This window comes from Chroicocephalus ridibundus, chromosome Z (assembly GCF_963924245.1).
Source record: "Chroicocephalus ridibundus chromosome Z, bChrRid1.1, whole genome shotgun sequence".
Classification (NCBI taxonomy): domain Eukaryota; kingdom Metazoa; phylum Chordata; class Aves; order Charadriiformes; family Laridae; genus Chroicocephalus; species Chroicocephalus ridibundus.
In genome coordinates this window covers 31130594-31146334 of record NC_086316.1, presented here as the reverse complement: position 1 = coordinate 31146334, position 15741 = coordinate 31130594, and the positions used below count along the sequence as shown (strand labels likewise).

At 41.1% G+C, this 15741-nt stretch overlaps 1 protein-coding gene across 6 annotated transcripts in view; it reads left to right on the top strand.

The window, feature by feature from the left end:
- Nucleotides 1-15741, top strand: part of ZNF462 (zinc finger protein 462) — a 93491-nt gene that overhangs the window by 74672 nt on the left and 3078 nt on the right. For 5 of the 6 annotated variants that reach the window (XM_063319512.1, XM_063319510.1, XM_063319508.1 and 2 more), the window contains 4 exons: nt 1601-1737; nt 7193-7416; nt 9818-9950; nt 14758-14872. In XM_063319512.1, coding sequence (XP_063175582.1) covers nt 1601-1737; nt 7193-7416; nt 9818-9950; nt 14758-14872 — 609 coding nt within the window. The other variant, XM_063319514.1, reaches the window with a different exon arrangement.

The window sequence follows — 15741 nt, the reverse complement described above, 5'->3', positions numbered from 1 at the left end:
TGTGTTTTCTCTGTGTGTGTGTTTTTAGCTGCTGTTCTGTAAGGGGAAAAAAGGTCTATGCACCTGTGCTGCTCATTATTTCCTCCTGATATGCTGGACCTTTGAGCACAATGCCCTCAGCTGACATTTGAGGTCTCAAACTTGTTAAGTTCTTAGGAGACTGATGACAATAAGCAGTATGACTGCATAAAGGGGAGGAGTTTCTGTTGAAGAAAATATTGAGCACAAACCTGAAAGAATCGACACAGGAACAACCTCTAGTTACATGTCTCTAGCTTCTGTTGCTTCAGCTTCTTGCTGCCTCTGTGGTATAATTTGCTGCTTGTGCTTTATATCCTGATTGCTATCTGTCTTAAAGATTACCAGCAATTGCCAAGTCCATTTAGTCTGTTTGTATCTTGCAAGTGCCATTTTCTTCTACCTGGATGAAATGGTCTGGAATCAAGCAGCATTTAAACATATTCATAGTTGAATAAGGGAGTAGTGTTCTTTCATGCGGTGTCTCAAACATTTGGGGATTAAGTTGTGCTTCTTTTAGAAGCACAGCATGTTTTCTGTCTTTAAAAAAAGAGGGGGGAAACCCATACAAATCCCCTCTTCAGCTCACCATAGAAACATAAATGATAAAAGTAGTCACTGAAGTTGACAGAAATATACCTGTAGAATTCAGTGATCGCTGGATCAGGCCCAAAGCCACTTGTGTTATTAAGTTGCTCTGTGTTCAAGCTAGCAGTTTTGAAGAACTCCAAAGAGACTTCTGACTGGTTCAGTGGAGCAAGCTTCTTGGCTTTTGCAAACTTTACCACTGCTTTAGGAAAAAATGACCAAGTGCCCCAAGTTTACAGGCACCTCTCATTTCAGTAGTTAAACCTGTGGTTAGATAGGTGTACAGTTAATTTCCTCTGTATGCATGTTTCTTGCAACTTTTTAAGTATGCAGCCAGTGTAGTGCCAGCATGAAATTTTTTGTTCAAAAGTACTGTGAAAAATCCATTCCTCCACATTAATAAGTAGAGTATTCTTAGTCTTGGGTTTTCAGATCCTTATAGCTGATGCTTTAAAACTTAACTACTCAGTGCCAGACTCACTGTGTCACAAGTCTGTTTTGAATCCTGAATCTAAACATTTTAGCTGATTTTTGGGCTTTTCCTAGGAAGACAGAGGTGGTTAACGATGTTACCTGCCTCTGGAATCTTCACCTCTGCACCTCCAGCACACTTGGTAGGTTTTGTTCAACTTGCTAAACATTTAATCTTTACCAGAGAAATACTGAGTTTGTCAGACTGAAGACAAATAACGAGCATGAAAGATGGGAATTCTTTTGCTATCTTAACTATAGCAATGTGCCTGTAGAGCAACCTATGCCAAAGAATATCTTGTCAGAATCAGTGTTTGTTACTTGAGGATACAAGCCTGCAAATAACTCTGCTCATGTGTTACTCATGTGAGTAGCCCTGCTGAAATGCCATGTGGCACTGCGAAGACAAGGCTGAGTGGTATCTGTACCATTTTACATGACACGTCCCTTATAGAGCTATGACACTTCATCGTTCCCTGCACACTTCTTCTGACTGCTTCCATCTCTCCCTCCCGTTTCACAGATCTGCTTTTACTATGCACGTGGAAGCTGGGCATTCAGCAGTTCCTGAGGAAGGACCCAAAGACCTTCGCTGTCCTCTTTGCCTATATCACACCAAATATAAACGCAACATGATTGACCATATAGTTCTGCACAGAGGTAACAATATCCCTGTATGTGTCTGTATCTGATGAGGGGAATGCTGAACAAAGCCCTTGTCTTTCAGACTGGTTTCATTAAATTTTTCCATCTCTGTTCATCATTAAGTTTTCCTGTCTCTCTACATGAGAACAAGTATGTTGAATAAGTCACCAGCCCTTGAGTATCTTTTGTTTCATTTCTAAATGATGCATCTTATTTATTTCCTGTAGAATTCAAAGTTAGCCAGTGCTGAAACAGGGCAGATTTAAATTTTTTTTAAGCTTTTCCTCTAGAGAGGTTAACAGTCATCAAACACCTGTTCAGCAAGAGTTGCCCTAATTTACAGCTCTGATCTAGGCCAGAGTTGTTTCCTGCTTATGTCCTTGTTATCATAAAGTCCTTGCTATCATAAACTCTGTGACAGGGTGGATCAACTAACCATAGAGGCCCCAAAATGACCCTTGATTACTTGCTTGAATTTTTTTCTGTTCAGCATTCTTAGAATCAAAACAAGAAGTATAATTTTTTTTTTTCTTTAAGGCTCCTTTTCTATCTCCACCTCTCCCTTCATTTTTAAGCCAGCTAAAAGCAGGATTAGGGATTTCTATATTCTATTAACTGTGGGCTTGCTAGCTCAGAAGAGACAGCTGTTTGGGCTCTCTGGGCTGGGATTCCTGCCCATAGCTATCACACTTGATGCTTGTAGATGGTCTGTTGGCTGCCGAAATCCAAACCCATGTGTTGGGATGGCACTCTGCCTGCTTGCAGGTTGGGCAGAGTTTCACAGTAGGGTATTGGTGGTGAGCAAACACAAGTTTTGCATGCCATCTTTTTCCTGGAGGAGATCCTGGTGTGACAAGCACTATCATAATTCCTTGTAACATACCTCTTTTCAGTGTTGGTAGCTTAAAGTCCTTCTTGTATCAAAGCAGTGAGGCTGGCAGAGTTCATACAAATTTCTATCTGCTAGCAGGGCCATTCTGAGGGAACATCTGGGAAAAATGACCTGTCAGTGATTCAGAAAGCATGTTACAAAGCTGCCTTATTTGGTTGTAAGAATTTGGAAGTGCTTTAGCTTTTACTTACTGTCTTTGAAGGTGTTGCTGTGTCAGGATTTTGCTGAGCTTCAGCGCATACTCCAGAATTAGCTCACTTTAGAGGAGAGGAGGGCTTAGCTAAACCCTGTGCAGAGTACTGTGCAGTTCCAAGTGCTACCGAGGTGTTGTCTGGTTTGTACTGCCAGGGCTCCAGGGGACACTGCCAGACCTTTAAAACACAGATAGACAGGCTGAGGGAGAGCTTGGTGGGCTTAGTTAGAGTATTTTTCCATCGTGCGTAGACTTGATGCTGGGAACGTCCAGCTGTGGAAGTGGAGAAGCACTAAATGAGCTCAAGCAGTTACACTCCCTGTACAGAGCAGTTTCTGATCAGTTGTAAGTGATTACCTCCTGGGTAAGTGACACACTGGATTCTTTTGAGCTGTTGCTTCAGTTGCATAAACCAATCCCAAGCCTTTGTGCTGCTGAAACAAAGCTGATAGTGAAGGACATCATGAAAACCTACTAGAGCATTGAGAGAGGTAAAAACAGAGTAAAAGAAGTTCCAATGCAAATGGGATATTAGCTGATAAAAAAATCTGAGAGGCCACTGAGGGAAGGACAAGGGTTTTCTATGGCATCAAGCATCCAGGTAATAAAGGAAGTAAGGTCCTTCCTTAAAGTTCTTTCTGGTGCATATATCCAGCTAAAAAATTCTCTACCATTGTGTTTAATTGTGTGGCAGCTGAAGCAACAATTTTGACAAGATCTAACATGCGCTGAAAGAGAGACTGAGCAATGGTGAATGTAGTCTGAGATAGCCTTCCTTTTTTATAGCCATTGCATTGGTAAAACAAGGGCATAGCCCCGAGCTGTGGTCCAAGAAAATTAGTTTTGAGGTAGATGGAGTGGTGCAGTGTATAAAATCAAGAGTGAAGGATTTGATCCATTTCATAGTTAATGTTCCTCCTGTGTAAAAAGACTGTTTACAGATCCGTGACTCTTGCATTACTTCCAAGTTGATGCATCTGTAATCCTTGGTGAACCAAAACAGCATGTACTTGAAATGGAGAGTATATTTGCCTCTTAATGAAGGGCTACAGAAACTGGGTTTTACAGGGCTAAAGCATTAACAGATAGAAGGCTGAATGCCTAGTGAGAAAAAATTAGGCAAGGAATTTGCTTCCCATTAAGAATGAGGGCAAACAGGAAGCCTTTATGAGCTTTCCTCCATGTATCACCTATTCCTCGTCAGTGTAAAAGTGAGTCACCATCCCTTCTGCGGGCACAGATGGAGCACAGACTCATTACAGGTGGCCTGTACCAGGGGACTGACACAGCTAGAGGCTACTGTGCAGGTAGGTGAAGTTAAGTTTGGCTCTCGAGTTCCTCCTGGCCTTTGTGACAGACAAGCCTGGGGAGAGGAGACACGGAGTCAGTGAACTCTTTGCTCTATGACCAGCAGAGGTGTTGGCCTTTAATTTAGTCTGGACAATGCATCTAGTTTTCGTTATCCCTTCCAGTAGCATTCCCATCACACATTTTGAAACATATTGTTATTTTTCTACTGCTAAATCCAACTTACCAAGATCACTATTGGGTCTACTGTAAAATTTTTGGAGTGTTATTTTTGATTCTTTTAGTGATCATTTTATTCTCTTTCTGGTAGTGAGAACAAAATAGTGATTTTGTTCTTCCATTTAATAGAAATCACACCCATTTTTCTTGAATAGTAACTTTAAGATAAAAAAGTCAAATTTTCAAATTCATCTACCTCCCCAAAGACTTCATTGCTACATATCCTGTCTCCTTGCATGTGGTTGTTTCTGGCGTTATTCCTTGTACACACAGCTTCATTGATACATGCAGAACCCTTGTGCTGTGCTTGCTTTTGTCTACTGGAATGCAAATGCAATGTGTTGTGTGACTGTAGCTTGGATTTGCAGGCAAAAATGCATATTTTCAAATGCCCAACATGACCAATGATTGGTTTATGTCTAGATAGTAGGACTGGTTTTTTTGTAGTTTGTAATCTTTAAGGGAAGGAAATCACTTGTATACGCTGTTGTGTGTTGCTGAGTGAAGATTTTTCCTTTTCACAAAGGACTGATAGAGTCATGGGTTCTTTTATACCTTGAGCAAAAAAATGTATGTCTGCTTTGAGTTACTGTACTGCAAATACATAGTGCATTAATGGCCTTTCAATTTAATCTCTGATCTGCATTACAATTAGACTGAATATTTCAGTAGTCGTTGTTTAGAAGCTGCTGAACTTTGAAGAAGTCTACACACAGATAAAGAAGCTACCTCTTTCAATTTGTGTATGGGGCTTTATGGTTAGCTGTAATTTTGTGAGTTGCCCAGATATGATAAGTGCATTCTAAATGAGTAATTAAATAAACAGAGCTTTGTAGGGGCAAGCTGGAAATAAGAGCATCACCTTACAAAATGTGAGGTTGTGGATGCAAATAACCCTGCAAGTTCCAAAATTATTGCTTGGAGGAAGCTCACTGACATGAGTACATCATGTAAAAGTTTTATATCATCCCCTGAAATCCTTCAGGCTAGAATTGATGTTATGTTTATTTTGCTTTTCACATGTTATTGTGCTGCCTTTGATTTGGGGAGTGTGTGTTTGATTGTGAGATAACAGGTTTTGCTAATGTGAGTTAGGGAATGCTGCATTACTCCAGACTGGTAGATAAAAAGTTTTATACCATCCCATGCTTTGGCTTTTTTAATCTATGCCAGGTGATAGAGGAAAAAGTGAATTTTCAAATATTTTAATTAGTATTTCTCTCTTTGAAAACTTCACTTTTTCATTTTTGAAACCAGCTGTGAAATTTATTTCAGTGAATTCAAAAGCACAAAGCTGCAACAAACTTGTAAAAAGTCTTCTTATGACCGCAGAATCACAGCTTTAAATTCTGTTGTCTCTTAGACAGTTTTCTGCCCTCCCCTTTTCCCACCCTGAATGGACACAACTTAGTGTCTTTATAGCTAGGGAAGCTGTTGATAGCATAGAAAAGAATTACAAGTCCACAGAGTATTTTTTTTAAGGCGTAGCTTTGGGATAAACTTCCACTTTTTGAAGTGGCCAGAGAGGAAGTTAGGAGATAGAATACCTTTTCTGTTCAGGGAGAAGCTGAACAGGATGGAATATTTTGCTGAGCTGTGGAAAAAGGCTTGTGAGCAGTGGTGGCATGTCAGTGGGCCAAAAGTGAATGAACAGTGGAGCTTTTGCCACCTTCCAGAAACCCTAAGAGAGTCTGTATTTGGTTTTGGATGTGATATTATCCTCTTCACTAACAAAAAGGGGCCATTAGCTCAGATTCTTAGGTGGATTGCTACATCTCACATTCTCATAACCTTCATTTCTACCATCTGAGATTCAGGCCTGGGTTTTTTGTTTGCTTATTTTAATCTGTCGTTAGGGATGAACCTGCATGAGGATGATCAGATTCCTCCTTTAATCTGCAGTCCATAAGGAGTAACAATACTAAATTTCAGTGTTCTAGTTCAAAAGGCCAGTTGCGTAACAAAAGCCCATAATGAGGATCTTCTGGTGACCCTCAGCTGAAGGATCAAATTTGGGGGTTCTTTTGTGCGCGCATCTCAGGGAACCACAGTGGATGAGTGTTATGCACATCCGATTCTGGCTTTGTCAAATGGCTGAAATTAATTGCTGCTCTGTTAAACATCAGTGCTTTCTTTGAGAAGTTGGGAGTTCAAAAACTCAGTAAGAGCATTTCAGTACATACCTGTATCCATGATCTGAACTGCAGGAAGTGTGACATGACATGCATGCAGATTTTGAGTCTGAGCTTTCTGAAAGCTGTGGATGTGTTGGGAAGTTTCTGCCCCTGGCTGAACTGCACAGCCTCTTCCAGGAAAAGGGTCCTGCCTTGCTTACCCTCTCAGGTCCCAGAGAGTAGCTTTAGGTGTGATGGTGAGGGTGAGCAGCTCCTATTTTTGTAGAGCCAGCAGAGTGATGCATTTGGAAACACCCTGCGGCTTCCCTGTTTATTACATTTCTAGCAGCCATTCCTGGCTGCAGTAAAGTGCCAAACAAAGTGGACTTTTGGTCTTGCTGATTTTATGGCTGGTATTTTATTCCCAGGCTCTCCTACTTTGCCTCACAGGTGGAGTCTCGTTTGCCCCAAAACCTCTGTTCCCATCCTCTTCACCCAATAAGCAGTTACATTTGTGAGAACACCTGCGTTTGTAGCCTTGGAGGATTAATTCTGTCATTGCAGAAGAATTTTTGTCTTGTGTTTTTTGTGTCAGTCCAGCTTAGCTCCCATTCTTTTAGAGATGGACTGCCCGCCTAGATAGCAGAGCCTATTCCCTGTGTGGGTGGTAGTGCCCAAGATGTTGACATGTGGGCCTGGTATTTCATAAAATTTGTTAAGTGAATGTTAATCCTGTCCCTACAGAAGAGCGGGTCGTTCCCATTGAAGTCTGCCGTTCCAAACTGTCAAAGTACTTGCAGGGAGTTGTTTTCCGCTGTGATAAGTGTACCTTTACCTGCTCCAGTGATGAGAGCTTGCAGCAGCACATAGAGAAGCACAATGAACTGAAACCTTACAAATGCCAACTCTGCTACTATGAGACCAAACACACAGAGGAGCTGGACGCTCACCTTCGAGATGAGCACAAGGTAACATCCAAATAGTTTTAATTTGTATTAATTGACTCTTTGCAAATGCCATATTAGTTTACTTGCATGTCATCTCTGATTAGCCAACTTGCCATTGGTTATTTTTTTTCTCTCCATTCCCCAAATATGGAAACTAACCCCTCCCATTTTGGGCTTCACTTCCTCTGTTTTCTATTATTTCTTTTTTTCTTTAGAAGCTCAAAATTGAGGGTTTGTAAAGCTGTTCAGATTGACTACAATTGGCAGACTGTTGTATGCAGAGTATGATTATCTGGAAAAGGCACTTGTGTATGCTAAGTTTATTTAAAGAGGGGGAAAAAAAAGGGTTGTAAAAGAATATGAAGGCTATGTCATTCAGTCTCTCTAAAAGGCAGGAGATTCCAAACATAAGATTGCTCTGGCAGCTTCAGCAGTCTGACATGCCATGCATATTTTAATAACAAAGAGAGCAATACATCTCCGTTTACATTTTACAAGGGAAAGATAAACAGCAAGTATAAGCAGGTCCTAAGTTAAGACTGCTTTGGAGTTTGAGAAGTGCCTGAGTGCAGACCTGATCCAGTCTTTGAGAAGTCATTAGAGGCTTTCCACAGACTTAGCTTTGAGTTTCTGTAACTCTGAACGGTGTAGCTGAGAGACACTTAAATACTAGAATTGAGATGTGTTTTGGAGTATTTGTATTGTGTTTCCAAGGGAGGCAGCTATATGCCTCCACCTGTTGGAGCTGAGCTGCCCAGGTCCTCATTAAAAACTCACTCATACTTCATTGACTGAATTGCACTTTCCTTACAGCAAAATACATTTATATTGACAGTATTAGCAGCAGACGTCCCAGCAAAACTTTTTGTGCTTAAAAAAAAACTTGTCTGTCTTATAAAACCAAACTCTGTAAACTTACGTTGGCTTGCTATGGTTGTCTCTTCCTTTTTACTTCTGGAGAGTCTTCTGCGATTCATACAGTACATGGGATGCTCCACACATCCTAGTCACTACAGCAAGGGGGCTGGCATATATCCAAGAGGCACTATTACTCATTCTTTTGACACAGTGCATCAGGCTGGGAAGATTATTCCCTTACTTAGCTCTCCCTTCCAATCCAGACCTGCAGTGATGGTGCCAGTAGTTCAGGGTATCTTTTCCACATTTCTCTTTGGTAATTTACATCTTGCTAATTTGTGTCAAAGTTCTGGGCTCAGATACCCAAGTGATATATTGCGCCTTGAAGAGTTCCTGTATGTGAGTTGAGTTGAATTAAGTCCCTTGCATGTGGTCTTGTTTGTTTAAATCTCAGTGGGTAATGTGTTAAGTCAGGGAACCTCCTCACAGCTGTCTGTATGGAGTAGTGCTAGGAATCCGCACACCACCGCATTTAGGATAGTTTGCTATTTGGAGATATACTGCAGTCTAATTTACACGCTTCTTAGGTTCATTCACATTCCATTTCCCGCAGAGGGATAAAAAATAGTCAGTGAGTGTTGATATTTCATTCAGCATCTTGCAGGAGGTGTTGTACTGCTCTCATTCCTTCGTCTCCATCCTTTCTGCCTCTGTGGCTCAGTGCCTGTGCTGCTGGAGGGCTGTCTCTCTGCATGAAAGATGAATCCAAAATCCTTCCCAGCAGTGATCAATGAGCTCAGAGGGCGCTTGTCATCCAACAAGTATTAGCCCTAGTGTCCTGGTCATGCTCCACACTCTCCGCCTCTACTGTAAATCTACTCCTCTGCTGCTTCTGTTGGATGTGGTGGAGTTCCTGACTTCTGTGCCCTAAGCTGCTCCTTTCATATTGCTGCTGTGAGCTGTTAAGTAGCTGGTGCATTTCACCCTAGGGTTAGCTGAATTTGACTGCTGGGTGAAGTGTTCCCATTATAGTCTGTATATCAGTTTGCAAAGCACTTTGCAGCCTTTCATAATGAAAATTAATCTGTTATTAATGACTGAAAGTGTATGTGGCACATAGCAGCCATGTGCTTAGTGGAGAACCGAGCCTTTCATGCATGAAGCTGAATGAACCAGTCACAAAGAATTTTCCTCCAGTGTGGATGTGCAATAGCGGTGTTTGATCACAGCAGTTGAATGGTCCCATAAGAAGAGGATACAACTTACAGTGTTTTGCATTTCTTAGATTATTTTTTTGTTTGTTTTAATATATCAAAACCAGGAAGAAATGAGCGGCGTTTACTGAACCTCCTTTATTTTTGAAAACCAAAAATGAGAAATGCAGAATAAACAGCAAAAGAAGAATCATCATCATTGAAAATAAATGAGTGTTAATTTGATTAGGGGCTGCATGTCACCTAAAGCTGTGTAGGTTTTGGGATGTCGATTTTGTTTTGCATATGGGGTGATTTTTCTGATTAGCTGATGATTGTGCTGATTGCTGACAACAGTGTTTCTTTCAAAGGTGAGTCGTAATTTTGAGCTGGTTGGACGGGTTAACTTGGACCAGTTGGAACAAATGAAGGGAAAAACAGAGAGCTCCAGCAGTGATGAAGAAGAAAAAGATGAAGAGTTAAGCCCCAAGACTGAAGAGAGAGGTCAGTGCAGCTCTTTTTTTTTTTTTTTTTTTTTTTTTTTTTTTTTTCCTTTTGGCGCTGCAACATGTCCCACCAAGCAAGGTCAGCTGTTGACTCTGCAGCACATTCCTGTAGAGCCACGCAGGCATGCCAGCAGGAGCAGAATGGGGCTTTTGTGAAGACACTGCTCCTGGGGGAATCTCATGTTTCTCATCCTTATTACAAGTTTTCTGTCTGTTAAAATATGTGCTATGAGAGAACACAGATAGCATCTGTGACTTATCTGCCCATGCAGATAACATCTATAAGGGCTTGGAAAACTATGTGAGTATTTAAGTGGTCTGTCAGATTTTCTGTTTTGGTAACCAGTTTTCAGCTTTTCACTTGGCATTGTTCAAGCTAGGGATGAAGGTGTCATGGCCAAACTTATTTATGGGCTGTTATTAAGTCTGTGCCCAGCATTCCTTGTCAAAGGAAATCAGTCCTGTTGCTGTTGCTGCAGTTGGCAGCTCTGGAGTCAGGTTAGGTCTATGCCTCACCTGTACTGTTGTGTATTTAAGAACGTGCCTAAGTTCCTATCTAAGACTAATCCCACTGATCTTAGCAAGGCTAGGCCATGTGCCTGCTAATGCTTCCGGTTTGGTTGAAGTTAGATCAGCAGGGAAAAGGTATGTTCTCTGTAAATTAAGCTAAGGGTTTCTTGTCCTTTCCTTCCAAAAACCTTCCCCCAGGAAAGCCAGGTTGTTGCAGTATCTGGTGTAAACCCTGTGTTGTCTAGTCTGCACTGGTGCACAGCTCATTAGTTAAATGCAGGATGTTCGCAAATGTAATATTTTTAGCCCTGTGATGTTTGAATGTCAGGTTCCTGGGGTCACTCACTCTTCTGATGCTGACAGCTGTGGTTAGCGAAGTTCTGTATACTTTAACTAAAGGTATGCCACCATGTTTACCTCGTTCCTCCTGAATCTTCAGTTTTCACACTCACTCAGATGTTGTTCATGAAAGAAAACGTGTCTACCTACATCTTTTCAGACCTTGAAAAATTCTAATTTCTGGATTCACAGGCTGTTTACGGAACAGGAGGGGCTCAGATTATGCTTTTTACCTTTTAATAGCAAGACCCCAGCATCTTGCCTTCTGTTTAGTGTCCCTGCAGTATAAATCTGGTCTGTGCTTATCTTTAGCACTCATTTCAAGTTTAGATAGCTTTTATTTAAATGAGAAAGGAAGAGAGTTGGATGGAAAAACGTTTATGTTTTAATGAAAAATATCCTTCACAAGATCTTAGAGCAGTGGAAAAATCAGAGGAGAACCTCAAGGGATGTTTGTTCCAGATGCATTTTGAAGTTCAAGTTCCGCTCGTGTGGAAACCTGCTTGGGTGTCTGTTTGGGGACAGCTTTGAGCCTCAGAGCCTCATGACTGGAACGATGATTTGTGTAATCATTTGACTAAAGAACCAGCTCACCTCAGTTGCAGACGTAGCAGTCTGATTAATGTTTTGTATAGACCCACAGCTAGCAGGGGATGAAGAGTCATGATGTCCTTGTGAGGATTACCTTAGCATTACATACAAGCACAGGTGCTGAAGTGACCTTGGAAGTCATGGTATCCAGACGAAGAAGAAAGTGCTATCTGCCAAGTCTTACAAATCCCTGTAAATGCACCATGGGGAGGGGAACAGCCCAAGGTGAAGTTCGTTGTTTAAATTGGCTTTGGGTTACACTATGAAAATGTGAAAATACAACATTCTATGCTGGAGATTAAAATATGCAGGGATAATAGATAAGTGTTATCCCCATGTTTCATGTGATCAATAGTTAAGCAAGGAATAGTGTCTTAGTAATCCTAATTTTTATTTTGTACTTCTTTCACCTGTATCTATTTTTTTTAATCTGTGACTGGCTAAAATGACTTCTGCATGGTTGTACAGATGAGCAGTGTAAAAAAAAAAAAAAAAAAAAAAAAAAAAAAAAAAAAAAAAAGGCAGCATATTTCCAAATTTGTTTTGCAGCTGTTCGTTCCTGTCTGGCCTGTACGGTTAATGTTTCACCATTGTTATTTTTTCTTCTTTTTAATCTGTTTGTAATATATTATACCAAAATAGGTAGGAAACCCTTATGCCTACTACAGCAAGGGTATTTAGAAAAGATCCAGTTGTATGGACTACATTTTTCTAGTCAAGTTGTGGATTACCACTGTAAGGTGCAAGATGCAAGGGTACACTTTCAAAAAATATCCTGGTGAGACAGGAACTGAAGGTGTGGTTGGATGCCGAGTCGCATGCTGACATCTCCCTATGGATTTTCAGAAGATAGTTCTAACACAGAAATGGTTTGCCCTGTTAGCAGAGGACCAGACCTATGATTTTAAATATAGCCTGTCACAGTAGCTAATGCTGTCACAGCTTTCAAACCACATCAGACTGTGTAATCCTGTATGCCACTCGGGTGCTTTTGACAATTCTAGCCTTTGTGGTGTTAGCAGGAAGTGGGATTTGCTGAGAGTGCCTCTGTGTGCTCCAAGTATCTGGAAGCAAATGCTGTCTGAACCCTCTGAAGGCTGTGACTTTGGCAGAACTAGGATTTCTTCCTGTGAATCACACAGCTGCCTAAATTCCCCACTCTGACTTCAGGCTGGTATGTGCTGTACTGAAGGTGCAAAGAAGAGTGTGTTGCTTCTCCAAATAGGCTGTTGGACAGTGGACCAAAGAAGGACTATAGCCCATGTGAACAGGAAGAGCTGAACTGATGTCTTGGATGGGAAAGGAAGGGAGTGGTTGGCTGCCAGTGAAGGATAGTAGAAAATATATTGACCTGGGAGGAAAAACATGAGGGAGGGAAAGAAGATGTCTGGCATACACCATGGAAAGAACAGCTGCCCCTGGTAGGGACTGCATCCCAGAAGAACTGTCTGCCTCTACTGACATTTATGTCTTGGTCTTAGCAGAAACTGGAGTTGACAGGTGTGCTTCCACAGTAGACAAAAATAAATGTCCATGAGTGCTTGTATGTGTGATGCAGGAAAACCTCAGGGAGGTCTCTGTGCAGTCTGTTACTTCTCTTCTGCAGGCCTCAGAGAAGAGCAGCTTCTGATGCTCCTCCAGGGAAGCCGTCCAAATTCACAGTCTTAGACACAGAAGTGATCTGAAGTAGGGTGAACGAGATGGTGTTTTCTGAAGAGGTGATGGATTTACTAGAGTAACACTTGCTAATCTTAATGGGAGTTGCAAGTATAAATCATAAACTGATTGGGGTTGGAAGGAACCTTTAAAGATCATATAGTCCCTGCCATGGGCAGAGACATCTTTCAGTAGATTAAGTTGCTCAAAGCCCCATCCAGCCTGACCTAGAACACTTCCAGGGATGGGGCATCCACACCTTCTCTGGGCAACCTGTTCCAGTCTCTCACCATCCTCATATTAAAAAATGTCTCCCTTATGTCCAATCTGAACCAAACCTCCTTCAATTTAAAACCATTACCCCTTGTGCTGTCACTAAAGGCCCTGGTAAAAAGTCTCCGAAACTTCTACCCTCCATAAATATTTGTCCCTGTACCAAGACTGGTCTGCGTGTTGCGGTGTGTTTATAAATTTGTACCACACATAAGACACTAAAATCCAGATGTAAACTGAACTAATGGCATTGGATTACTTTCTGGTGTACCTCTTGACACAGCACCTTGCTTTGTTATATTTAACCACAGACTAAATCACTGACAGTAAGAAATACAAAGTGAGGTTTTTTTCTTTCAGGGGGAAGAGGCAAACAATGATAAGTACGATACCATATAGAACTTCAGTAAAGGCTAGCTAAAGAAAAATGCGTCATAAAAGTACATTTACAGGACTTAAATACAGATAATAGGGAATGCGTAGGAAATTTGAAGTTCATAGGCTGATCTTGAACAGAATAAATCTGCGAGTGAAGAAATCAAGTGAGCAGAGATCAGAACTAAAATGAAGCAAAATCCCTTTTCTTTTATTATGTAGTTTGGGAGGAGTCAGAAAGACATTCTGTTGATTTCTTGCTTAAGATAATCCCTGCTAAGGAATTAATGCCCTGAGCAGATGGTGCTGTCTCATTTCCAGCAAAAGAACCAAGTGAGATAGTCCATGCAATTATTTTTAATGGCTTGTGTGGTGATCTTCTTAATTTGTGAGAAAATGTTTCATCTTTTGTTAAAGCTGGCTGTGTTCACATGGTGCTTGGCTTTCAGAAATACCGCTCCCTGAGCTGCCAGTGACTTCACTCGTATTACTAGGTGCTTGACACTTCTGCAAATGAGGCCCCAAGCACTTTGTATAAAAGATTAGGATGGGATGAAACACCTATGCAGTTAAGATGCTAAGACTTACTTAACCCATGGGATTTCATGATGAAGGCATATCTATTTACTATGAGGATTGATCACCTGTTAAATATACTAACTCTTTTATTTCCTAAAATTTGTACTACCAATTCAAAAATTATAGATGGGCTTTAGTGGATTTTTTGATTTTGCTTTCAAGCTATTTCAGCCCTAAACTTCTCAGTTTTGGTTTTGAATTAAAACTCCACAGTCTCTTCGTTTGTTGAAATACAGGAGCAGGTAGTGGTAACTTGTTACCCTTATTTGCAGAGATGTTTTAAGACTTAGGATGGGATTTGGCGCTTGCAGTGTCACTTTGCTTTGGGGGAGTTGCATTTTCACACGCACAGTTCTTTGATAGGTAAGTCATTTTGCTCCTCAGGGATGAGAAGGTGCAGCAGAGGGGATCAGAGTAGGATTACAGTGGTCCCTTCTTGCCCTGGCACTTCTGAATTCATGGGCTATGCTGTCTTTTTCCAGATCCCATGATGTTTCCTGACAGCGGTGCTCCAGAGAAACGCTTCCCATGTGAATTCTGTGGCCGATCATTCACAGAAGGCTCTGAGTGGGAACGACACGTGCTGAGACATGGCATGTAAGTTGGCTTACACTCCTTTGCCAAACAGCCAAAGGTAACAGTAGATCTCTGTGCATTCCCCCACCCCATTCCTTACCTCCCAGGAAGCTCTCTGATGAAGGCAAACACAATTCTATGAAGAACAATTCTGTCTATTGCAAGTGTTAGATACAGTCATCAGATGTCCCTGCATGGGAAGTTCCTGTTCATCCTTTTTAACTCTGCTGCCCAGGTTGGCTGTAGATTGTAGAGTTTAACTGTGATTCTAAAACTTAAGATTGCCCCAAGCTGAAAACCACTTGGCCCAGGATTAACTTTACCTGAGTATTTTGTTGATTTTGCCTGTCAACAGAGCAGTGTAAAAATGGCAGAAAGCTATACGGAATGTTCTAGGAAGGAATTGGGTTTTTCTTCTCCTTTATTGTTATATCTCTTTCGCATGCTTGCAGCTAAACTTGCATAGCAGTGCAGATAATTATGTGCAGAGAAATGTCAAGACCTTCAAGGGAAGTAAAATCAATATGAATGAACTCCTCCTAAAATGTGCATAGTGAAGTTCACTAGTTCATCTTCATAGTGAAGATCTTTGCCTTTCTATAGCAGTTTACACAGTGTGGGATGATATGCATCACAGATAAGAACAGGCATCTTTGGAACAATCATTTTGTGACTTTTGATGAAGATCTCATCAGTAGCAAAGATATCTTTGCTCAACAGAGTTTCTTTGAAGAGTGGATTTCATTCAAGGTTGCTGACATGTGGAAGACATTTGAGTACAATATTGCAGGTTAACTGTGATGTGATGAGAAGTTACTTCCTTTACTCTTAATCTTGCCTGCCTAAAAATGAGTACTTGAAGTGTTGCAACCTATGAGAAGTTTTATTGT